Source organism: Oryzias melastigma, linkage group LG21, assembly GCF_002922805.2.
Source record: "Oryzias melastigma strain HK-1 linkage group LG21, ASM292280v2, whole genome shotgun sequence".
Classification (NCBI taxonomy): domain Eukaryota; kingdom Metazoa; phylum Chordata; class Actinopteri; order Beloniformes; family Adrianichthyidae; genus Oryzias; species Oryzias melastigma.
The window spans coordinates 10909609-10936381 of NC_050532.1; the positions used below are offsets into that span (position 1 = coordinate 10909609).

Sequence of the window (26773 nt, forward strand, 5' to 3'; positions counted from 1 at the left end):
TATATCCAGTAAATCTGTCTTTTGATAGCACAAAGAGCTACTTAATGCATCCAGCAGTTTCTTTCTCCTCCTCAAGAGCAAAAAAGTCATTTTTACTGAAGGGGCAAAGTGCTAGTTAGTGATGGGAATTCTTGTTCTTCTTAAAGAAGAACTCTTTTGGCTCCCAAGTAGGTTGTTTTATTGCTTAAATTCATTAATTATCAACAACAATATAAAATTATGCACAAAATGAATAAGTGTGTTTTTTTTATTTATGAATGTTTATTATATGGGATATGCTTGTATTTATTCACTCCAGAAATATTTATAAAAATTACAATTCACTCCTTTAAACAAATTTAAAGGGAAACAGCTTCTTGTTTGCTTCTGTCTCTCCCACGTGCACGGTTCCTCTGCCCCTGCGAGTGTAGAAAACCCAAGTAATTAAGTAACAAGGGTTTCTGTAGCCCAGTAATTGTAATTTATGACCAAAATGTGAACTGTAATTTGTTACTTTCCTCCATTACTGACAAAAGTAATTCAATTACAGTACGTCAACCCCCAACACTGGGTAACACTGGGCATTGAAACATAAAAATATGACCTGAGGCAAATCCATTTTTTATTTGTAGCCTTTCAAAATAAAGAAAATAAAAACTGAAAAGGAGGATTTCGAAGCTGTTTCATCTTTCCTGGGCTGTGTCACTGAGGATGAGCTGCGTTCTGTTTCTGTTGTGACCTCCACAGAAGTGGCTTAAGGTCACAGCTGGACTGCTCCTCCAGACATACTGACAGAAGTGTCCTCTGTGTCGCTGCAGCAGCTTCACTGAAAGCCTGTGTGTGCATGAGCGGGAAACCAGTTCAAGCCTGCTTGTGGACAGCCACAAGGAGGGGGTGAAATAGTCAATTATTAATGCTTTTTCCTTTTATAACCAAATGCTGAAGAGAGGAAAAGCAAAACAAAAACAGTATCAGTTTATTGCATTAACACACATTTTTGCAGCAATAAAATGCAAAAGAAACAAAAATCTGGATGATACCACTTTTCATTTTTTTTCATATATTTTATTTTAATTCAGAATTAAGTCAGCTTACAAGTTGAATTTATCACATTTTTTTATTTAAAGCAATTATGTAGTGGAGCCTGTTATCAAAATATTTGTGCATTTTGTGGTACAAGCACCAACCATGGTATGAATGATAGGATACCCTCTTACAGAAAAGGACATTAGCGATGAGAAAATCCAAGGTTTAAAATATTTCTAGCTATGAAAAATGAAATATTGTGGTTTTACTTTCAATTATATATATGTAATTTCAGAGGTGAAATGGTCTATTATTAGATCATCATAAAGGACAGCAGATTGGCCAAATATGAAAATGTAAAAAAATATTTTGACAAGATAAAACAAGATAAATGATAAGACTTTATACTAACTTGTACTTTTAGAGCATACCATACCCAAATGGTATAATCCCTATTTATGTATTGCTGCATTATCTTATTTTTGGCCACATTTTTAAACTCCACCTAAATTTGATTCTCGAAAGCTCCCCACCCCATTTTTTTTCACTCTCTTTAGTTTTCCTCTCTGACACTTCCCTCCACTTAGGATAAATTTGACTTTCACTTTAGAAGGAGATGAGTTTCAGTGTTACTCAGTGAAAAGGCAGGACTGCAGCCATCATCAGAACATTCATTTCATCTGAGGAGGTAGTCTGCTGAATCCAGCTTGTTCTTAATGGTCCACATCCACATCAGACAGGGATGCAGCTGTCAGATGACCTTGACCACTAAATTATTCCAAAGTGTGCATTAGATTCTGGTGGTTGAAGCTTAAACCACAGAGGAAAACAGTTTATTTGGTTTACTTAGAAACAACTTAGCTTGAAGCTAATTGGAGCACATTAAAGACATTTCTGCTTTTACAGTTGAGTGAAGCAGCTAAAGTCTTAAAAGTTTAACCTTCAGCATGTAGATGGTGGAAGTTACAGAAACAGGTTTTATTGTGATGCATCAGAGTGCTGTGAAGTTTAAACTAATAACCAGCTGTTCTTATGCAAATAAGGATATCATGTGCAGTTTTACCTCAAGGGCAGGATTAAAGAGACTAATGACCGTTGTCAGACAGAAGCAGAAAACAAGTGATGGGTTTTACCTGGAGCCTAAAATCAAAGTCTAAAGAATCAAAGAGTGGTATGAAGGAACTGATAGGATCCTGCTGAGCATATCTCATCACTTCTAAGTACTGTCAATCACCTTGTATCTAGGAAACTCGGGAAGTGTTCTGCACACACAGATATGTTGTTATTCTGCAGCAAATACATGAAGCCATCTGCTCCTGAGAGAACAGGGGTTTTTGAGGCAGCATTCACACTTTATCTGTTTGCAGATCAAACAGACCCGGCTGCTCATTTGGCTGAGTTCATGCTGGTAAAGACGAATCATCCCATTTGACTAAATAAAAATGTGTTTTTCTGGAACTGCAGCCACTTTTAAAAATGTCACATGTTCTCTATTGAATTTTATTTCCTGTTATTCAGTTGAAACTGTCAGTAGACGGACTGCTTCTTGTTTGGACACAAAAAAAGCAGTTTTAATGATCCTTGTTGAGTTTTTTTTTTATTTTGTGACATTTATGGAGTTGTTGATTAACATCCAGGCGTCCATTTTCTCAGAAATGACTAAACGGAACATGTTCAATGATTTTAAATGTTTTTAAAAAACTATTGATTAACAGACTCTTGTGCAAAGCTCGTGGATCTTATAGACTAGAAATAAAATATCAACTCTTGCTGGTTGGATGGTTTGGAGAAGTTAATAGCATCTTATGTTAATGCAAGTTGAAAAATTCTGTAAAAAGAAAAGGTTATTTTTAGAATTTTACTTTTTTTTAACTGATGCTGTTTGCACTGTATCACTATATTCTAAAAGATGATGCACAGAGATGCTCCTGCTTCTTAATCTCCCACATCCATGGGATTTCTGTTTCCCTTTTTTTAGAAAAGGCCATTTGTTTTGTTTTGGTAGTTGCCATGCAAATAGTTCCCACTTGTAACCATGCATTTCTGGCTGACGGAACGCGTTTCACTGAATCCCCATTTGCTCGAACAAGTTCAAACAAGGTTACCTCGGCTATATGTGAAGTGTTTACTGTGTAGGTACAGGGGATGTGACCAAATGGAAGATGAAGGTGAACAAGAAGAGATTTTCAAACTATTTTACATTGATCCACTGTAAAGTTTTGACACCAATAGATGATGGCATATCAGGAGATGTCAACTATAATTATTGTAATATCGTTATTATTGACTCAGGCAGTTTTCACAACACTGCAGCCTCCAAACTTTTATCTAAACTTTATTAATAATTGAATGTGTAAGTTGAGCAATAGGGAGGGATCCATTTGGCGAACCCTGGAGGACCCATGTGGTCAAATGTGGCCCATGTTTGTTTTATTTATTTATTTATTTTATTATTATTAATTTAATTGGCACAAATAAAAATGAGCAAACCAACAAAAAAAAGTAAAATTTGCTCTTAAAAAGCCCAGAATAAAGCTCTTTTTTTGTCATCTGTGATGATGCTAGAACTTTGTGATTAGCGTGTGAACATGCCCGCAGTGTTGGTTTTATTAATCCAGAGGCCACAGTCTGCTGGGAAAGGAGAATTCCTGGAATTTACGTCTGCTCACTCTCGGCTCCTGATGCAACTTTCAAACCTGTGTGAGAAGATGAGTCGCAGCAGTGGTCATAAAAATGACAGAAATATACCTTTTACTGAGATCCTTAAATTATTATTTTTTTTTTTTGTCTGGTCTTTGGTTTTTAATCTAATTGATTAAAAACCAAATCAGCATTTCGTATTGACCATAATTTTTTCTTTTTTTTCATTGCCATTGGCTATATAATAAAAATGAGCTGCGTTTCTTGTAACCTCAGAAGTCTCACAACCTCTTGAACTTGAACATTTTTTTCTCTAATTGTGTCTATGTAAACGAAGGCAGCTGAATATATCCAACTTTATAAGGAAGTCTTCATGTGCATCTAGTGGGATTTTGGCAGCTTCTGAGATAAATGGAGTGATACGAAGAGCCTTAAATCTGAACATTCAGGTTTTGTTTTTAATAGTTGTGATCACAGAGTGCTTTTACAAACTGCTTTAATCTTAGTTTGTTTAAGTTTCAATCTTGATTTACACTAAGATTGAGCTTATTTGTTTTGGCACTAACAGATCATTTATTTTTTAAACAATTAAATTGCCACATTTACCACCATGATACCAGCTTTGACCTGAAGCATTTATAAGCTGAAGTCATATATAAATCTACACTTATGCTTTGCCGCGGCTTATTCTTAAATGGTCATTTTCTAGCAGATACCAGTGAAATCTATCACTCAAGTGATAAGATGGTGTGAGGATAAGATTTTATACACAAACTATATAAAACATTTCTGCAGGTAGACTGAAATTAAAGCTTAACATGTTAAAAACTTGTTATTTAAAAAAAAGTGAAGTTATTATCTGCACTTTTTTATCTAAAGACTTTACAATTGCCTAGTATTTTAATTTTTTTTTTTTAAATACAGGCGAAGAAATGCAGGAATTCTTCCAAGTTTGGAGGACTTGCTCTTCTACACGGTCGCAGAGGGTCAGGAGAAGATTCCTGCTCACAAGTTTTTGACTGTAAGTTCCTTCTTTATGTTCAGCAAATCTATTTATTGTTTTTGCAGATCCTGTCTAAACATGTATATTGTTATAGTCAGATTTGATTAATAAAATAAATGTGGCCTAGAGCTGCACTTGTATCGAATTGCTTCATGTTGTAAAACAAATGTCCTCACTACATTTAAACACGTATATTAATTGCATTGGTGTTGTGTATAACTTTGTTTTTCGTTTGGTGCTTCTTATTTTTTAATAAAGCAGATTTAGTCTAATCTGTTCACCACAATGCTTAAGTTTGGGATTTTTTTAGTCTAATAATAATGTTTTACCTAAAAGTAAGACTTTGCACATTTTTGATAACATTTAAGTTTCAAAATACAATTTTTACTTTGTATTAAATAGATGAAATACATTTATTTTTTAAAATTAATTCCATTGTTGAATAATTTCACAAGAAAATGCAGTAAATCAAGTAACACGTTGTTGTTATTATTATTATTATAGCTATTTCATTAACAAATCTAAAATTGAGAGATGCTCTCGTGCTAATGTTTTTTCAGGCACTCAAAGCTACTGGGCTCCGCACAGGAGATCCTCGTCTGAAAGAATGCATGGACACGCTGAAGGAGACTTTGAAGAAGACCACAGATGGCGTGACGCTTGACAGGCACCTGTTCAAGAAGTAAGGCTTGCTCGGTCTTGTTTGGATGTTCAAACTTTTTATGGTATTTCTAAAGTAACATGTAGACACTCGAAGCCCAGCTGGAAGATGTGTTTTTAATCACTTTCATTTGATGATCTCACTCTGCCTAGTTCCTGCTCTAATTTATTATTTTCTTGCCACGGTGAGCATCAATATGCTAAGTTCCTTAAAATAATAGTTTATTTTTTTTCCCTCAAACTGCGACTTGATAACTGGATCAAATAATCAGCTGGCCTTTGCGTCCAAATAACGCTTTTCCATCAAACACCCCTTTATTAATCTCCACCAAAGTTTGTCAGACTTCAGAGTTGCTAACTTGGTTGACAAACTTTTCCTTCAGTTGCATGCAGTCACAATATCTCAGCATGCTGTTTGTGGTTTATCCATCAGGTGTGTCCAGAGCAACATTGTCCTGCTTACACAGGCTTTCCGCAAGAAGTTCGTCATCCCTGACTTCCAGTCCTTCACCTCCCATATTGATGAGCTTTATGAGAATGCCAAAAAACTCACTGGAGGACAGGTGTGTCCATTGTGATCCATTAATTTTTCTGTTCTCCTTCCGCCGAGTACACCATACCTATAATTTGCTGCATACAGATTCAGTCTGGTCAGACAGTGCGATGCGCTTTCTCTCTCTGTATCAGCAAACCATCCTCTGCATCTTGAAGGAAAAATGTCCTAAATGTATCAGATTATGGGGTTTACAGCAGGAGAAACCGTCCTTCTGCTTCAATACATTCACACAAAGTATTCTCAGCTGCTTATAATAAAAATTATAGTCATAAAAAGGATTTCTCAGGTTCCACCTCCCTATCACAGACAACTATTTGTGCCTAAGTTTTTTTTTTTTGTCTCAATGGTAATGGATGCTTTATAGCTTAGAGTTATGTCAAAGTATTTTTATCATCAAGCAGAAATCTTTAATTTTTCTAATTCATGTATCAGTTTTGCAGCTGTAGGGGTATTTTTTCCTCCCGAACAGTTTGATAAGCAATCAAATGATTGGATTCCAAAACACTAGAAAGATGTATTAAAGTCATTAAGCTTCTGCATGCTTTAACTGACCAAAAAACGTATTACTATTATTTAGCTGATAAAAATCATGCTTTAATTAAGTGAAAGTTTGATGCATGTTTACCCAAACTGAATAAATGCATTTATTAACACCAAATTCAATGATTAGGTAGTTTTACTCTGAAGTTTAAAATCTGGATTTTTTTATCAAGTTCACATGAAGTTATTTTACACTACAGGACACTTTTAATTAAAAAGTGGTTCATTGACAGACTTTTATTTTGATTTTTTTACACACCAATTAATAAAGCATTAACAAGAAAATATGGAAATATAAAGATTTTTTTTTTCTTCACACAATCAACTAACCAACATTCCTACCCTTTTCTGATAGGATATTTTTTTTTATTCTTAAAATTTCAAACTCTTGCTTTTTAGCACCACAGAGCCCATTGTGCACAATTTAATTCAACTGTTTTTTATCAGATGCTTTGTTTTTAAGTAAATTAGATTTAATAAATGTTGTTTTTCAGTTTCCATTAAATAAATAGTTGCATGTGTTTGGGTAACTGAGCAGATTCTTTTGTGTATAGTATGCAAAAAAGTGCCAGAGCAATCTTAGTTTGTAAACTTGAAGAGAAACTCTGATCAGGAGCAGGGCTAAGAAGTATAGAACATTATAATTTTGGAAGAATTTGAACCTCAGAAAATTGTTCAGTTTAGACATAGTTTTACTGGGCAAAGTTCAGCTATGATCTTGAATGAAGCCATTTATAATCAACATTATAGATGCAGGAAATTATACTTGAATTGTGTTAATTATCAAACAATCAGGAGTTGGACTTATAAACACACTCCTTTTCAGATGGACATGTGTGTTTTTGTGGATTATTCTTCTCTAATTTGCAGCTGAGTGTTTGGCCGTCTGCCCTGTTTTTGTGTGTTGTCTGTATGTTCTATTAAAACCTTTGCAGACACAAACGGGTGAGCAGCTGTTTATGCTTGTACTCCCACTTAACCTGCCTCTCCTTCAGGTCGCAGACTACATTCCTCAGCTTGCTAAATTCAGCCCTGACCTGTGGGCAGTGTCCCTGTGCACCGTTGATGGACAGAGGTAAGATCATGTCAAAGCATCGTCATCGTTTTACTTTTTTTTGCACCAAACTGTATGATTCTTCGTTCTGTGCATTTTTGTGCCGTCTAGTTTAGATGATTCCCACATGGATTTTAGCATTAAATGAAAAAAAAAAAAATCTTTTTTTAACATTTTCTGGCAAATGTATTTTTTCATCAAGAGGTGAGAAACCTCATAATGTCTGTCACATCTCAGAAAGATTTGACATTTCCTGTAGATGAAAGAACAGCAATTTTACCAAGCTAAACAGTCTTTTAAGGCTTTTCCGGTATAATGTTATTTTGTCATAGTCAGGTATTGAATTTCACACATAGAAAAGTATTTCCCAGAACAGATTCAACTAGAACGGAAAGATGTTAATCTGCAGTGTTGGGTAATGTATTGGACAGGTGTGTTCTTCCATTGAAGCTGTGATAGGTTGCTGTTAAATTCCATCCCAGTGTGTTTGTGAAACGCATTAAGATAAAGTCATAAAGATAAAAGAGTTTGGCATTGAATCATATCTGTCTGTGACCCAGCTTTATTCCTCTTTGTAGCCACATTATGCTCCAGATTACATTATATTTACAATCTGTTTTTATTAGTGTTCTCTTTTTTTGTTCTAGACACACGGTGGGAGACACCAAGGTTCCGTTCTGCCTGCAGTCATGTGTCAAGCCTCTCAAGTATGCTGTTGCTGTTAATGATCACAGCACACAGTACGTGCACAGTTTCATAGGGAAGGAGCCCAGTGGTCTGCGCTTTAATAAGCTTTTCCTCAATGAAGATGGTGAGAATTTGTGATTATTTTTTTCTCATCTTGAAAGCATATTTTATGCTCACTATGTCTGCCCTGAGACTGGGGAACTGTATGTTAAAATCCGTGGTTAGGAACTGGAATTCCAATGCCTCCTTACTATACAATAGTCATTAGCAGCTGGATTGGGGTGTTAAATCATCAAAAGGATCTTGAACTTGATTGTGACCACAGCTCACCAGCCCCCTTTTAGGCGATAGGTCACAAATGGAGAGCAAAAAAAAATTAAAAATGTTTTTTGTTTTAGTCACAGATAAGCTGTAGTTTATACTCTTAATAGTTTAAATCCCGCTTTTACAGTTTTCTCTTTATTCTTGGCATGTTCCACCAAAATCACATTCATTCTTTACACATTTGAAAACAGTCTGCCTTCCTTCCTTCTGCTGTGAAGTGAAAAAGTAAGAGGTGATTGAGCTTCACAGTGCAGCTTAGATCAGAGATGTATGGAAAAATGTGGCAAAACGGGATTACACTTTTGCCTCTTTGACTTTTCGTTATGGAATCTCTAAGCTTGTGCTAAAATTGTAAACATCTTGTGATATTTCTACCAGGACAATACTATATTTAGGCTTTTCTATGAAGGAAAAGTGTGTTGTGTGTGCAGATCTTTAGTCTTTAATGAGAGTTTTCGGTGGAGTTCTAAGGGAAGCAGAACGGTGCTTCACTGTAGGGAAGCTGTAACAAAAGCAAAAAATGGATATTGGAAAAAAAAATGAATTCAAAGTTAAAGTCTCGCACCTATGTGTGAGAAATTTGTTCTCTGCATTTGACCCAGTGGTGAGCTGCAGACACAACTGCGCTAGGGAACCATTTGGTGGATTAACCCTCCAATCCAACCCCTTAATGCTGAGCAGGGAGGCACTGAGTCCCATTTTTAAAATCTTTGGTATGACTCGGCCTGGATTTGAACTCACGACCTTTGTGTCTCAGGGTGGACACTCTAGCACAAGGCGACTGAGCTGGTCTTGTGGTAGAGTGCTGGCTATTTAATTTATGGGTTATTTTTAACTTTATATCCTCTCATTTCCCCTTTGTTTTGTTTTTTTTGTACCGTCTGGCCATGAAAAATTCCTGCATGGCTTGAATGACTAATCATTTCTTTATTTTGTCAACAACACTCCCCTCACCTGATTTGAAGTTTACTCTTGATAGCTGCAATATCTTTGGTCAATGTTTACTCGGTGTGTTCTTGATTCCCTGTGTTTAATCTGTCTATATGCTAAGCTCTCAGTCTGGAGGGCTGCACTTTGATCCACCTGCTAACTGTGCTTTTGTGTTTTTTTTTTGGCAGATAAACCCCACAACCCAATGGTGAACGCTGGAGCTATTGTTTGTACCTCACTCCTTAAGGTAAAAGAAGTAGCATTTTTCTCCCCACTTTTTATGTTTTAGTCTATAGAGTTAGTCCCTCAAAGATGTTAGCTTGGTTATCTTTGTGTTTCTTGGCGATCACTTATCTAAATCAAAAGGTTTATGGAGAATTTCAGCAGATAAGACACGATGGTGGCCTCATATTTTTGTTTTTTTTCCCCTCTTTTGAGTGTTACTTTTTACACAATTCATTTAATGCATCTGGTTATTAACAATGCCGTTTTTTTAAGCCACAGAGTGCCACAGACTTCCTTTCACGATATTATTCTTTGATGAAATATTCCTAGTGTGTCAGGTGTCCCGGGGTGATTGTAAAATCCTGGTGATGCTTATCCTCCTCTCCACATGCTTCTGCTATGGTTCCAGCTGACAGGAACCTGAAGAAAAGGCTATGTAAACAGACCTGTTACCAGTGTGATTTCAATCGAAGCAGCTGCAACACACCCTTATATCCATAACAAAGCAGGGAGCAACACTTCTGTCTTTGTTGATGGGTTGAAGCATTTTACACCATGAAGGAGCAATTTCTAGGTTCTCTTTGTGTGGCGACTGCCAGCATTAGCCTTTTTTTCTTTCTTTCATCTGATCTCCTTCTCATTTATACACATCAGAAGAGATTATCTGATGCTTTTTGCTTCCGAGACTAAATGACAAGATAAATTCCTGTATCAGTTTTAGAAAGGCTGATTTCTTTAAAGTACCGGTTTCAAACATAGCAGAATAGTTCTGATGTGAAGTCAGCACCCATTCAAATCCCCTTTGATTATTTAAAACAAGTTTTTGCTTACCTTTCCAGTTATTTAGCAACCCAATTTCCTTCATTTTTTAGAAACTTTTGCTTTGTAATTGAGTGAACCATTCCCTGACGGGTCGTAAAGATCAGTTTTTGAACAACACACACACATCTTTGTCTTTCTTTGGCCACACAATTATCTGAGGTCATAAAACGCATCAGCTTCCTTCACCTATCTGCCATGTTTTGGCCTCTTTCCGCTCATCGCATCGGCTTTATGGCCTCCATCGGAATTGTCACTCTGTCTTATCAGCAGTGTCGTGAGCTGCAGGAGTAAGATTGAAAATGAAAAACTTTCCATGTGAACGTGACCCTACAACAAGAGGAAGAACTTGTGAGGTTTAAAATAGCTGTTGGACTCAGTGAAATGATTCCGAACGTGTGTATTGAATTTCTTATGCTTAGAGGGGAGTTTCAGGTCAAAATGAGTTTATCAGAGCGAAAGTGAAACTGACCAAAAGAAGGACCAGACTTAAGAAAGAGGAAACTAAAGAATATCTTTAAAGCTTCAAAATGTAATAAAGAAATCTCTTTCATTCGACTTCATGTAAATCATTTTTCAGATTATATTCACCAATATTTATGGTCAGACGTGCCACTTTTTCTATTGGTCTATATTGCAAAATCACGACAAATTAACCTGTTAAACTCCCAACTAAGCTAAAAAATATATATATTTAAACACACTTCCCCTGAGGAAAAAACAGTTGCTTTTGACATGTTTCTATTTTTCCTTTTATTTAGTAAAAAATAAATTGTCAAGCTGCTTAGAGTACACAGCGGGGAGACTATGGGATGGTTGCCCTGGCAGTAACTGTTGTTACATGGTGCTTCAAGGCTACATGTTGTTTTTGTATGTTGCATATTTTCCAGACTTAGGAACAGTGGGAAATAATGACTGCTGCTGCAGGTCAAATGACGTTGGTAATTTTTTCTTCCTTTTCCATTACTGTCTCCTCATTCTCTCCCAATCCCCTTTTGTCCCTCCCTCCTTCCCCCTTTCTCTCTCTCTTTTTTTTTTTTTACCAATTATCTCTGTAGAAACCACATGTAGTGACTTTTTAACACTTTCATCAAAATACCTATTTTTCCCTTCAGTATTAAAAAAAAATGCATAAAACAGACTCTAATAAATCAATACATGTTCAGTTAACAACACATCTGAAATTGGAAATAGTTTTGAGTGTTTTAACAAAAGCTGCAATTTTTTTTTATTTTTAGATGTGCATGTTGTTTTCTTTGTGGGACTAGGCTTCAGCACTGAGCTTTTTGATAAACATCTGCTGAGCTACAAATAATTATGGACATTCCTCCATCTTTCCCTTTCTTGTTTCCCTCGTTTTTGGCTGACCTACAAGAATAGTTATTTTAAATCACTCTTCCATGTGCACACATAGTTTATAGGCCTTCTGATATAACTGTAATTAAAGCACATAAGACTTCAGATTCCAACTTCACAGTAAAAGGTTAATCATGCGCCTACTAAATCTATCATTAACTGAAAGAAACTAGTTTTTTCGTTGCAACTTACTTGCCAGTCAGCTGGATTGTAATTCCTTTAGCTAAATGTAAGATTTCCCGAAGCTCATGTGAATTTTTTTTCTCAGTTTTTACATTCTTATTGGCAATAAACTCTTTTTGCATCTTCTAAATCTGGAGCTTCAACGTTTCAGCGATTATGTCTCACTCAATGATGCTGTGCTTGTTCTCTGCACCATCTCCCAGTGCAGGAGTTCTTACAACTGCCTTTTGTTTTTCTTTTCTTTTCAGCAAGGCGTAAGCAATGCAGAGAAATTTGACTATGTAAGTACAAATTTGATGTGAGATTCAGAATTAATAAAATGTAAGTTAAAACCTAAATGATTGTTGAATTATATATAACTGACATAAGGGACGTTATTTTAGAAGACCAAAACAACAGTAGAGCTTTTTTTTAATTACATAAGACCCAGCAAAGGTCTGTTTGTGAAAAAAAGGAAAGTAAGAGTACAATTTAGCTATTTACTCTTGATGACTTCATCCTGTTTCCATAGCTCAGGAAATCTTTAATTTGAAGGAAATAGCTTTAACAGGGAACATCGCTGACTGAACATGTGGCAGAACCTTGAACCTCAATGTGTTGATGGATTTCAGTTAGTCAGAAACAACTTCTGTGTCCTTACTCTGTGCTGACTGTCTTTCTTCTTTCTCTTCAGGTCATGAATTTCCTAAAGAAGATGGCAGGGAATGAGTACGTGGGTTTTAGCAATGCCACGTAAGTCTTTTAGAATCTTTTTTAACTGTTAAGTTTTCACAAAATGTGTTGAAGGAGCTGATCCACCAGAGCACAGATACAAGACGGTATTTGCTGTCTTTAGAGACACACTTGTTAATGAGGGAAAAGCTTTAGCAAGAGCTGAACATTTAAAATAAATGGAAAAAAGGCTTTCTTAAAGTAAAAACTAAGAGTATTTCAGTTTTTAATTCGAGTTGTACTCCAGACTAAACTCTCATGTGATGTCGAGCGATAGAAGCACTGGAATTTATGCTGTAAAGGTCCCCTTCATTATTTATGACGGCACTGCATACCACCAATGTTTTCCAGAGTAAGATCAGGTCCTGTGGGCTCATATTGCCATATCTTTAGATGGCGTGAGCACTCTGATATATAGTAAACATAAGGGGTGGGGTTGTGTAATTTCCACACACATGCAAACGCGCTTATCCACACACTGCTTGGCTCAAGTATTTCCTTCCTGTTTGATGAGAGTACTCTGCTTTATGTGACAGATTCCAGTCGGAGCGTGAGTCAGGAGACCGGAACTTTGCGATCGGTTACTACCTGAAAGAAAAAAAGGTTTGGATAAAACCCGACTAATTATGTTTCCCCTTGTCTTTTTCTTGTTTACTAATGTTTATCTGGCTTAGAAATCAAAAAGTCACTTCCCAACATGTTTTATGCCATTGTTATACTCCTGTTTTACTATTCTCTATTTAAAAGAATGTAACAGCCAAAATTAAAAAAAATAAGGCATAGTTGCTGTAGGAGGCCAGTTAAAATCAGTTCAATTTTGGAAAAAAAACTATTTGCTGACATGAGAGCTCGTGTTCTCTTACGGGGTTCAGATGACCCCCCCTTGCATTGATGTATGATCCATCCCATGACAAAGGTGGAAATGGTTTTATGTCTACCACGGACACCAGGAAAGACAAGAAATCCTTAAAAAAAACATGCTAAGGATAGCACAAGGGTTAAAAGAAAGTTTCATTAACAAACAACAAGAGTAATACTTATTCATTTTTTCATATATGGCTTCAACTATAAAAACAAGAGAAAACTTCAAATTTTGTAATTTTTGACACTTTTTGACAAAATGGGCACTGACTTTAAAAAATGATGTTCAAATTTATTTTATATACTGTCTTTCACCTGTATTTTTTTTATTGATTGATTGATTTTATTTGTCCAACATGCCAATAACAGTTCAGCAAGGAAACTTAATTAAAAAAATAAATGAAAAGAAAAGAAAAACATCTCGAAAACATAACATCAACAAAGGAATGGGAACATTTAAAAAATAAATTAAATATTATGTTTACTGTCAATCTCTTAAACTCTTTATTTCTTTAACATCAACCTGCCGATGGACTTCTGATGGAAATTATCCTGTGGCTGTAATCTGACATATTTACATTTGTTTAATGTTTATTAATTTGCACTGTCCCCTTTTCTCTACAAAGTTAATTTAATTAAGTAAAATAAGATAAAAAAATGAACAAATGCAAGATAATAAAGTCATGAAATCATGAGAAAATAGTCATAATTTTACAAGCATAAAGTCATATGTTAATGAGGAAAAAGTTGTAATTTTGCTAGAATAAAGTTGGAAAAGTATGATAAAAAAGTTGTAATTTTACCAAGAAAAGCAGTGCTTTCTTGAAAAAAATAGTTAGTTGTATAACTTTTGCCTCATAAATCTACTGTATGACGTAAATCTAGTAAATACTCAAGTAATAAGTTGTAAAATTGTATCTTTATTCTTGTAAAATAAAGACTCTTACTCATTAGTAACTCATAAGTTTATTCTTATAAAAATTTCACCTTTTTCCTCCTTATTTTAAGAATTTATTTTTGTAAAATTATGACTTTTACTTTTTCTCTTAGAACTTTATACTTCTAGGTTTTTCACTTTTTTATCATAATTTTATAACTTTATTGTTGTAAATGTATTTATTTTTATGGTAGCCTTAATACTCTGTCATATAATTTTTTTGTCTTTTTAGTATTATCAAAAAAGTCATGAGCTCTTTGAATTCTTCAGTTTCAGATTAAAGAGATCTTTGCTGCCTTAAACTAGTCCATGTTGCAATCTTAACAATTAAAAAAATGTCCTTGCATGGAATCCAAGGAGTGAATATTCCAGGAAGTTCATCTAAAGACCAGAATGTTCTGGTTTGACAGAACAGAACAAAAAGTGCAAATATATATGTATATGCATATGTTGCAATGGCTTTAGCCAAAGTTCAAACCCCATCCTGTTTGAAATGTGTCAAGGGGGTGTTAAGACACAACACATGAATTCCCAGAAAACACACTGACATGAAGGAACATTGTGAAGGATGTCTTCACAGCGGCGTCAGAAAGTGATACCATCATTCAAAAATACATTACTCACAGTTTTTACTGCTATTCTATCAGCTGTGGAATCACTGGGAGTACCTTGTGTACTTTAGTGTTCTACTCTTCACCATCTTGGCTTTTATTTTCTAAATGATGAGTGTCATTTATCTGCTGTTGAAGCTTATCTGAGTTTATCGTTTTCTACCTTGAAGACACACTTGGGAACCAGATAACTTTTATTATGGCGCATATTTAAAATCTACAGCAAGCAAATGATGTGCTTTCCTTTTCACATGACCTCATGCTGTTTACTTGTAAACGATCTACCCAGAATACATTTTATTTTGAGCTTGATCCTTCCTATGAACTTCTTCAGATTAAATGAATCGCCTGTATAAGAGACCTGGACTGAGCTAGTGTGACGTCATCCATAAAAATGACTTACTTCTGGCTTCCAAATAGTCAATTCAGTCACTATTTTTTCACAATACAGTTGTTGCCATATTGGAGCCAGATGTTGTCAGTAAGCAGCGATTGGTCCGAGTTTGCCTGAGATCAACGTTTCTATGGCAACCACTCTCACCGGTTAGTAGTGGGCTTGTTGGAAGTCCACAAACGTTGGGAATGTGTGATGTGGGAGCACTGCATACTTTTACTAAGGCATCTGACTGGCCAGTTTATAACTTGAATAACTGCGACTACAGAAAAATATAATGAAAGAAATGGGATTAGCAAAAACATGTTAAGAAAGGTAACAAGAATGTTTATTTTGAAAAATTTCTCAATAGAAGTCAATGGGATTTTGGCTTCTTGGAGCTGACGGGTACTTCCTGTAACACAAGAGAAGACGGGTTACTCGGTCCAGTTCTCACATACAGTCAATTATTGAAACACAAGAAAAATGGGGTCGATGATGTAAATGTTGTTTTTTCTCCTGTATTATTCTTGCTTTAAAATCTGTGTTTTTCTGCAGTGTTTCCCAGAGGGAACAGACATGACGTCTGTGCTGGACTTGTATTTTCAAGTGAGTCCAACAGCTGCTTCCACTTCACATTTTTTACACTCAACAAGAGAATGATGGCTTGATGAGCTGCTCCTCCTCCAGTACCAAACGTACACTAATATGGTTATTTTCACTTCCTTCCAGCTGTGCTCCATTGAAGTGACCTGCGAAAGTGCCAGCGTCATGGCAGCCACCCTGGCCAACGGTGGCATCTGCCCGATCACAGGCGAGCGCGTGCTGACCCCAGAGGCCGTGAGGAACACCCTGAGTCTCATGCACTCCTGCGGCATGTATGATTTCTCGGGACAGTTTGCTTTCCATGTAAGTAAACAACATATTTACTCAGGGAAAACTCTTCACGCACAGAAAAGATTGGCTTGTGACTTGACCAAGAAAAGTACTTTTATACTTTGAACAGCTCAATAAAAAGACTTGTGTTGTTCTAAAACTATCAACAATAAAGACCGTGACATTTAATAATTACAAAAAATCCGGCCCCTACTTGGCTCATATGAAATCATTTCCAGAGGATTTTCTTTACAAACAGTATAAATACCTTTAAGTGTTGCCTTTTCGACATCCACCTTTGGTTTCCAGCTATCGACTGACACTTCTATTTCTATTTTCTCTCTCTTAGGTCGGACTGCCTGCAAAGTCTGGAGTGGCAGGGGGCATCTTGCTAGTTGTGCCCAACGTGATGGGCATCGTGTGCTGGTCACCACCCCTCGACAAGCTTGGCAACTCAGTGAGAGGAATCCAGTTTTGCACGGTACGTGGAGATCCTGCAGCACGGGGGCCTGTTTTTATAGAGCTGTTATGTTTTTATGAAAATAAAATATGAAGCACATAACTATTGATGTACATGGATGTGCATTTTTACTTGATTAACCTGTTTCTTATGTAAAAACAAGGAAAAAGTTGAATTATTAACTGGAAATTGTTAAGCACTTGTGTTGACTTAATTTATTTAATAAGTGAGTGATATGTGGTTAATGATTAGATTCTTTCCCATGTGGAAAATAAATTATCTTTTCCGTGTAATACTATTATTCTTTAAGACAAAATAATCTCATGCCTTTTTGTTACTTCAGGACCTGGTCGAGCTTTTTAACTTTCACAACTATGACAACCTGAGGCACTTTGCCAAGAAGCACGATCCTCGCAGAGAGGGAGGGGACCAGAGGGTAAGGATACAACACACCTTGCAGTTAGTCATCAAAAAAAATGTAAAGATTAAAAGCAACACACACCCTTCCCTATTATCATAGCCGATTCCTGTAGACAGAAATCATACCTGTGTGTGCTTTGTGGTTGTGCTCTGCTCTTTAAAGGGATATTCTCAAACAAATACCCCCAAAAAACAGCTTAAAAAGTCATTTTACCACTGCTCTACATGATGCAGCTGAGACGTTATACACTGATTTGTCATGTTTCAGATGTTACATAAAGTGCTTAAACTGTGTGTTGAGTTGAGTTATTTTCATTAAAAAAAGAAAAAGCTAAAAATATATCCTGGCTAACATTTAAGTTCCCAATTTTAAAATGCAGATTGACATCTACTGCACACAAAGGTTCATTTGTAGGTTTATTGTCCTTTACTCAATGGATACACACGGCATAAAACCATTTATAAACTTACAATGCATTCTAACATGACACACATCATGAAAGTGCAGAAATGGATCCTTTAAAACAGTGGTGCATTGTGTTTGAAAAAAAAACACAATTTACATGATTTCTGTTTAATTTATACTGGATACTGGATCATTTTTTTATTTTACTCACAGATTCATTCCGCCACACTCATTTATGACTCGCTCTGGACGCACACCAAACCGCCAATAACATTATTGCTAAATTGAAACCCTCATGCTGGTAAAGTTAATAAAGAGAACATCTGTGGAAATGGTGTTCGTGCATAAAATAGCTAGTAAGGAGACCAAAGAAGAAAATTGCACTTATAGTCTTTCTCATAATATGGATTTATTTTGACGACCACCACAGATAAAATGAAGCGACAAAGTCTTGAATGTTAAGAGGTTGCTGCTAATAAAGTTTACCATTTATTAATTTATTTAAAAAAAAATAATACAATTTGTGTGACAATTTTATCTTTTTTTTAACTATCACGCCTTAAAAGTTGGGATAAGGTTTTTTTATGATTAAGGGTAAAGTTAAAGGGAAATCTATTTATCACATTGAAATTGTCCAACATGAAATCTAGTTTAATAAACAGTTTGAAACTTAGCTTTGCACAGGCCATTAAACCATTGCTTAAAAAAGAAAAGGAGATCAAAGTAGCTGCAAATTCTAACTTCTGGCTGGAAAAGCAAATGAAAGTAAGAAAATATCCCTTTAAAGGTGCTTGTAAGTAGTCCAGTTTTCCTGCTTGTGGTGTGGATGTTATTATGTAAATTCAGTGTATGTCACTGCACCTAGCACACTAATGAGGGATCAATCTAGTCTGAGTGGTTTGAGCTGCTTGAACCACACACTTGCTCATCATAGCACACAGAGGGAGTGACACTAACCTCTCATTCGTGTCGATTAAAGCAGCAACACACCTTCGGACCCATGGATTATGAGAGCCTCCAACAAGAGCTAGCTCTGAAAGCCCCTCTTTGGAAAAAAGTCTCTCCCACTGAGTCAAACCAGGACAGCTCCACCACTGTAGTCTATAGGATGGACAAAGTCGGCGAGTGAAACCTATAATAAGACACACCCCCAACCGCACTCTTGCAACAACAACTCCACCTTTCCTCGTCATTGAAATGTATAATAAGTTATGTAAAGGATTATTTATTTTCTGTAAATTGGTTTATTTTTGCAGACGGAGGGAGCTCATTTTTATTTTATGGTAAAAAATAGGTTAAAGTCTTCTTTTGTTTTGCTTTGAATTCCTAATGAGCTTCAACCTGTTTGTCTAGAACTGGATGTTCCGTTTACAGGTTGAGCTTCTGCTTAATCTCCACTGCCGTTTTGCATATTATCCTTTTTCCCTTTTTGTTTTTTCTTAAAGAGGAGAGGGTTGATTTATGGGGAAGGGAAAAAATCAAACGACCAACACGAGAAAAAAACCCCCAAAAAACAAAGTATGAATGTGTTCTGGAGCCTCGGTACAGCCAGGACATTTGAAACATATTTGCACATGATTAGAAAACAATGCTGCACGGGCGTGTTAATAGATGTCCAGATTAAAAAGAGTATGTGCGAGTATTTTAGATAAATCAAAGCTGGAATTTTCTTTTTAAAACAAATATTCAGGTTTTTTAATCAGTCAGATGACTGTTCTGTTTCCTCTTGAAGTCTAGCTTGACTTCATCATTTTCTATTCCTCTGGGCTGTTACTCGATGAGAACAGCTGTAGCTTTTTGAGAAGTCAAACTCTGATTTGTAAAGAGTTGGCTTTGTCTTATATGTCATTCTGATGCAACAAAGTTTGCAAAATTAAAAGTTGTGCTGCTCAAAGCAGACAGCTTATCTCACATGCTTTCTCAAAGCATTGTTGCACTGCATGTTTAACATGTGTGTGATCCCTTAGTTCAGAAATGTGCCTACTTTCTACCAAAAATATCAAACAAAACAGCTGACATGGTGTTAAAGAGAAACGCTTTAGACCTTTTGTGCTTTATTAAAGACTACTGTTTTTTAATGAAAAGCAGCAGCAGATAGAGTGAATGTAAAACTTGCACCTGTCATTGATGAGAAACACCGCTAGTAAAAAGAACATACCACATTCCTATGTGACATGAATCAGCCACGAGCTGTCCTGTTAAAGATTCAGTGATTTATTATGCTGTTCATCCAGTTTTTTGTCTGTTTTAAAAGATGTTGCCATGTGACGGCATGTACATTTAGAAAAGCAGCTTTATTTTTTTTTTAGATAAGGAAACTTCTAAACCCCAGAACAGTTTCCACCGACCCGTTTCATGGGTTACGCACAGTAGGCAAATCTACTCCTCTAAAGATGCAATCCATTTTTTAGTGTTTTGGAAAACTGTCTGCAGGGAAAAAACAGCATCTAAACCTTGATAATCCAATCTGATAGCTGCTGGCCCAGAATCACAACAAACGTTCAGTATTATTTGCTCTGTGAATGTGTGATACGTGCTGCACTTCCATGCAGCAGGTGCAGCGGTGCTCCTCACTGACGTACCATAACGTGTGGATGTTCTACATTTAGAACCCTTCAGGAAATGAACCTTTTTGCACATGAACATCAGCAGATGCCTTAATTATTGCTCTGGGAGGAGAGTTTTAGCTGGTTTTGACGTCTTGACTGCTGATCTGTTTCAAGACTGCTCTCTCTTATAAATATATATATATATATATATGTTACATTGCATTTTTGAATTTCTATTTTTGTTTGTTTTTCTGTAAATTAGGCCTGTTCATTGTTTGTGAGTACAAAGTATTCAAAAGCCTCAGTCATCATTAGGGCTACCAGACGAGGACAGATGAAGCTGCTTTATCAACATATTGTTGCTATATGATACATATTTTGTTGGAACATTCTAAAAAAAACGTATTCAGCTTTAAACATTAAAATTGTAAAATGTTGTTTTTAAAGTTTTTGGTTTGCGTTTTTCTAATATAGGAAACTGTGAAGTTATTTGAGTTCACACTGTCAGAGTAAAAGGACACACTGCAGTTTTAGGAAATCGGGACATTAAAATATTGAGACTTTTTAGGTCACTAAGTGAACCAAAAACAGTTATTTTATTTTAGGCTATATTTTCTGTTTGTAGTTTTACCATCAGAGCAGCTCCTTGAAGACCGAGATGTCCCACATTTGGTCAAATATCTCTCAGTATGCAGGTATTCCTGGGCTGTAGATACCAAACATAGCATAAACATAAAGTGTTAAGCTGAACTTTACGTTTAAGGGAAAGGTTTTGAGGTTCCTCTCCTCTCTCATTTCACGTCATTTCAGAGTTTCATTCACAAAATGTAGGAGCTGTAACGTGGACCACCACTACCTGAGAATCATTCCAACCAATCCACTGTCCTTTTATAATCAATCTAATTGTGATCAATCAGAGCAATAAATGACATCTTCTGGTCTCATGGGAGCTGATCTGGATAAAGTAAAACTTTCCAAAAATGTAATTATTAAAATTTTACTGTGTGATAAAGGGGCTTTTGAATCTTGTTACCAGAATTTCCATGAAAATCACTGTTTTTTTGTGGACGCCACACGCCATGAATGTTGTCCTTTTCTTTTCTGTTTTGCATGCGACATTTGTAAATGGAGATATTGTCTGTTTAATCCCATCTTTTGATGTTTTGTTTGATTTTCTTGCACATTTCCCACGTATTTGTTAATTTATGACAAAATTGTGTTTTTTAACATATGTTGAACTGGAAATTTTTTTGTAATAATCACTACTTCAACGTTTGATTCAACTCAGAAATTGTAAGGTTTCATTATTAGTGATGTCATAAATAATTTGGCTTTTGATCCCATCAATATTTTATTCTATCATTGTGTCAAAAGAATTCTTTGAAAAAAATTGAAACCATACAATTTCCATTTTTGTGTCCCGTTGTAATTGTGTAAAAAGTCTCCATTAACTGTCATACTGTTGTGTCTGCTTGAAGACCCCTGCGACATGTGAACCTGTTCTAATCAACACTTCAGAGAAATGACTTCTTTGGCTGTGGTGGGCCAGCAGACAAAACAGTACAAACATTGTTTTACTTTTCTTTGGTGTTGTTGCCTTTGTGTCTCATGCAATAAAATAAAATGAAGCACTTTTGTATTATCTCTTTTGATCTGTCCCTACAGCTGTTCCTTAGTGGATGATTATTATTATTATGTTCTACAAAAAATGTTTTAAACCAGTTATTATTAACTTTTATTCAAAAGAAAAGTTTAGTCTGCACTATAAAAAGAAATAAACAGAAAATTAACATTTTTGAGAGGTTGTAAACTTTTTATTCAGCTATTTTACTCTGGTGTGAGGAGCTTTTCAAAAAAGTTGCTTAATCTAGATATATATATATATATATATATATATATATATATATATATATATATATATATATATATATATATATATATATATTATTTCTCTGATTTTATTGCATTTGAACTTCTAATTAATAAAAGAGACTCCAAATTAAGAAAATACTAAAACCTGTTGCATGTTAGCAAACCTTATGTAAAATATTAAAAACAACAAATTTAAAGAGCTGTTACATAATCAACATCACACTATATTCCTTAGTACCTGTTAGGAGTCTAAACTAAGTTTTCACTTTTAAGTTTTTGGAGCCCAGTTAACTGGAATAATTTGGAATAACGGCTAAATGCTGAGGTAATTAACTAAAGGGCACCAAAAAAGAATTTAGCCGAAGAATGCTAAAACATGAGCTAAATGTTGAAATACGGTAATTAAGGAAAATTAGAAAGTCATATGATGCAATTTAATATCCTGAAATAAAGGAGTTATTGATTTTAAACCAAAAATATGGTAAATATAATTGTAGGATGCTAAGAAGAATAAGCTTCAAGGCTAAAATATTTAACCAAACTGAAGGAACACATAAAATAAAACAAATTACTAGAAGGTGGTCTTTTTTTTGGCATTTTCAGTAGGGAAAGCCAAAGTTTGCTGAATAATGTTAAATATTTGCTATTGTAAGCTCAGTCTTGCAATTTTTAAGCAAACTGCATAGGCGTGAGAACCAAGTAAAGGTGTCTCAACTGTCATAAATATCTACATAAAAGGGTTGTTGCTGAACAAACCCTTGCCGAAGTTGAACATGTTGAGCAAAATCGTTTTTCAACTAAGAAGCAGTTTAAACAAAACAAGGAAAACATCCAACAATCATAATACTTACAGTATATCTTCCTGACTAGCAGTAATGCAAGTTTGTCCTCTGTAGAGGACGTTTGTCAATATCTCCCACCCAACTCATTTTGGAATCTACGGAGGACATTTTAGGCTTTTTAGGGAGAACAAATGTGAAACTGGGAGGTTCTGGGAATTGTAGTTTTTTTGAATTCCCCCCAAAAATTTGACTGGGCATTTTTTTTTCTCTGATATTCAGGAGGTTATTATCTGTTCTGTAAGTAACTGTGAAACATCTGATTTACTGTGTAAAAGAATTCATCAAAAACATGATTTATAGAGATCCTGTACTGATATTCTGTTGCAGTTGACAGTCTGAACAACAACCACAGCAAATCCTTCTCAGTATTCCCCTCCTCAGTATTCTTCCTCCTTGGTAGCTCCAACCTCAGCATCCTATCAACATTCTCTCCTCCAGGAATATCCTGGATCCCCACCTTCAATTTCTATTTTCAGATTCATCACCATATCTAAAACCTTCCTCACCTCCAGAACATTTTTAGCAAACTCCTCCTTCAGGATCACGCGTTCCTTTTCCAATTCACACAATAAGAAAACAGCCTAAACCTGATTCTAGTCTAGGCCTTGTTCTCTCTCCATCTGTTCTCTTAAACAGCATCTACACCTGTCTTTCTTTCCATTTTCCCTCCATTAAACTTATCATAATATAACAAATTAATTACACTGTGTGAATAACTAGTGTTGGATTACTAGTATATTTATTAAAGATAGAAGAGATATTATCAATACTCATCAATGCATTTCACCTGCTTTTTCCCCCCCACACTAGAATTTATTTGAATGTGAATCAGAATTTTTAGAACCAGTACATTATTAACAGGTATATGTTTGTATGTGGTATAACAGTGACACATGGTATATACACTGATAACAGAACTGTGGCAGAGAATGAGTCATTTCCCTATAAACATGATTAGATAAGGTTTATCTACTGGGCTACACTGCATCTGTCAAGTATCTAGAAAATAATCAATGCTAAAAATATGTGAAATCGGTTTCTGTAATCAATCTTTTAATTATAAAAAAAATAAAGTTTAACAATTACCCAGAGTTAGCTGGAAAACATGTAGGACACCGGCCCTCGAGGCCTGACTGTGGAAACTCCCGGTTTAGATGGTAAGTATTGTCTTAAGAAAGTGTTTATTGAGTTATATTCACAAAGCTTACATTTTTATATCATATTATTGATTTAATTTCATTTTTAAAGCTTAAATGAAAGAATATTTGAACTGTAAAAATGAAAAAAATGAGCTAAAGCAAAAAAGGTGGTTCAAAATCACCTTCCAAATGTTTGGTTTCCCACTTTGTCTGCAGGTCAAATCCGTCATCAACCTGCTGTTCGCTGCCTTCACAGGAGACGTATCTGCCCTGAGGAGGTGATCATTCTCCCTCACACAATTCCTAACAGAACTTGTTCCCTGTCACCAGCAAAGCTTTTTTTTTTTTTTTAGCACACCAGCATGCATTTTTAAGAAGCAACACTGACAACAACAAAAGGAGTTCCTGCAGACATCTTTTGCCTCTGCATGATTTTTTTAGGAGGCAGGAGGACACTTTGGTGACCTCAAGTGACAGCAACATGAACTCTGGTATTTTTATGTAGTGTGGCTTACAAGTTTTTGAAAGTTAAAGGTCAGGCACAGAGTGGACTGATCCCTTAGCAGTATCTTATAATACTTGCTGCATAAATCACCTAATTATTTGTACTTATGCTAAGCAAGTGTTTTAGTTGTTTTTAATCATTATTATTTATAATAAACAGAGTTTTTCCAATAGCTTTCAGTTTAATAGTTTATAAGTTTAGTACCAAAGACAAGAAGATCAAGTTACCTGCCACCAACTGAATGTACTTCTATTATTTTGATGGGAAAAAAGAGAGACATACAATATTAATTAAAAAGCCTTTTATTCTGGAAGTTTGTGCTTCACCCCTGTCTTCAGTTACAGCTGAAGCTGCTTCTTAAGCATTTATTTCTCATGACAGTATTTATTCTTTGTGAGGTGGTATTGAAGCTCCTGTAAAGCAAAGGCTAAAAGGAAATAAAAAAAAATTGTAACATGGATTGTAATTGATTGTAATTGACGTGCCTCTCGCCCTCTAGTGGTCAAAATGAGATTTACATTTATACTAATTCTTCATGAATTTAAAGTTGCTTTGTTCATATAATTAAATATTTAAGTTTGAGGTGATGATAGTAAAAAGCACACAAGTGCAGGCTCATCCACAACATACTGTATGCACGTGAAGACTAATGATACTCTCATGTGTGCAGGTTTGCTTTGTCATCCATGGACATGGAGCAGAGGGACTATGACTCCAGAACAGCCCTTCACGTGGCATCAGCTGAAGGTAAGAGACAGTTTGAGGTCAACAAGCCTGCACTGATCAATAATGCATCTTAGGTGATGCATTTAGCCCACACTTAAGTTGTGTTTCCATCACCTGGTCCACTTTCAGGACACGTAGAAGTGGTGCGCTTCCTGTTGGAGGCGTGCAAGGTGAACCCCACACCCAGAGACAGGTGAGTCCAGATCATGTCAGAGGGACAAAGGCTGCTCGTAAAGCGAAAGCGGCCCACACTAAATCCACCTTTTCATGGTCTAGATGGGGAAACACACCGATGGATGAGGCGATGCTTTTCGGCCACCATGATGTTGTCACCATCCTGCAGCAGTACCAGGAACACTACAGCCCGCCTGAAGCTCCTGATGGCAAAGAGAGGACGGAGAAGAGCCTGGACAGCCTGCTCTAGAACTCATCAACAGAACCTTCAGCGGCTTCTCCATCGGACCTTTCATGAAGCAAAAATATATATATATAGATGCTCAGGCTTCTGAAACATGCAATTTATCAGTGTGTTGTTTAAAATGGTGTGCTCTGCTTTTTGTTTGTCTTTATTACAATGTGTTGTGTGTGAGCTGCTTAACACCCGATATCTGAATATCTGTGATCTCGTGTTTACAGTATCAGTTTACTGTAGCTCATCATTAGTACACATACTGTGTCAAAGGTCATTACTTTGTTTAAAGTTTGCCCTGTTCTCTATCTGCTAATATTTGGGTAATAGCACAACTCTATGTTAATGTTGTGAGATTGTGAACTGTTGTGAAATTCTGGTGTAATTTATTTTTGGACCTGTTTAACCCCCAGAAGCAGGGTCACTGCGAAGATTGTTTCTCTGAATGCTGCAAGACAACCAGCAGGTCTCTGCGACGCCTGGGCATGGTTGTATGGTGAATGTAAGAAACATATTTATTTCATAGAGACTTGAATTACCCGAGAATTCATCAAAAGACTGTAAGTAACTTGTTGCAATTTGAATAAAGTTGTTTTCTTATCGTTTGCAGTGTATCTTTTCTTGGTTTGTTGTTTCATGAACTGTTTTACTGAGTAATATTGATGGTAATGCATTAGTATGAATCCCTTTTCTATGGGGTTTCTTTGAAAATGTAGTTTCAATAAATTATTTCTTAAAAGGATTTTCTGAAGAAGATTAGATTAGATTGGAACATTTATTTTTTAGGTTGAAGGAATTTAAGTTATAGATATCTAAGTGGTTGAATAAGTCAGTTGGTCATTAATCCTCTATCTTCTCCATCATCAAATATAAGTGTTGGGTATCAGTCCATGTCATGAAACATGAATCCATTCCAGATTTTTTTTTTAAATCATTAAAAACAGTAAATTCTGGAATTTATTCTGGATGTTAATTTGTCATGTGTTATGGTTGTTCCTGTAGACTTTAGACAAGTGTCCCCCTCAGGGCCTAAACATCTATCTAACCCATCCATTCTAATGCAAATAAAAGCATTTTGAGACAATAAACCCACA

The 26773-nt window shown here is 35.7% G+C and overlaps 1 protein-coding gene across 3 annotated transcripts in view; it reads left to right on the forward strand.

Moving 5' to 3' along the window:
- The window catches only part of glsb (glutaminase b), a 27390-nt gene extending 1106 nt beyond the window's left edge, over positions 1-26284 (forward strand). The window contains exons 2-18 of one of the 3 annotated variants that reach the window (XM_024286090.2): positions 4570-4666; positions 5209-5330; positions 5742-5871; positions 7400-7479; positions 8106-8269; positions 9588-9646; positions 12231-12263; positions 12656-12714; positions 13230-13296; positions 16034-16084; positions 16208-16384; positions 16701-16832; positions 17155-17247; positions 24256-24317; positions 25215-25291; positions 25400-25463; positions 25547-26284. In XM_024286090.2, coding sequence (XP_024141858.1) covers positions 4570-4666; positions 5209-5330; positions 5742-5871; positions 7400-7479; positions 8106-8269; positions 9588-9646; positions 12231-12263; positions 12656-12714; positions 13230-13296; positions 16034-16084; positions 16208-16384; positions 16701-16832; positions 17155-17247; positions 24256-24317; positions 25215-25291; positions 25400-25463; positions 25547-25694 — 1615 coding nt within the window. In that variant the 3' untranslated portion in view covers positions 25695-26284. Of the gene's footprint in view, positions 1-4569; positions 4667-5208; positions 5331-5741; positions 5872-7399; positions 7480-8105; positions 8270-9587; positions 9647-12230; positions 12264-12655; positions 12715-13229; positions 13297-16033; positions 16085-16207; positions 16385-16700; positions 16833-17154; positions 17248-18616; positions 21829-24255; positions 24318-25214; positions 25292-25399; positions 25464-25546 lie in introns of those variants that run through there. The other 2 variants (XM_024286091.2, XM_024286092.2) reach the window with 2 other exon arrangements.
- The last annotated feature ends 489 nt before the right edge of the window (positions 26285-26773 follow it).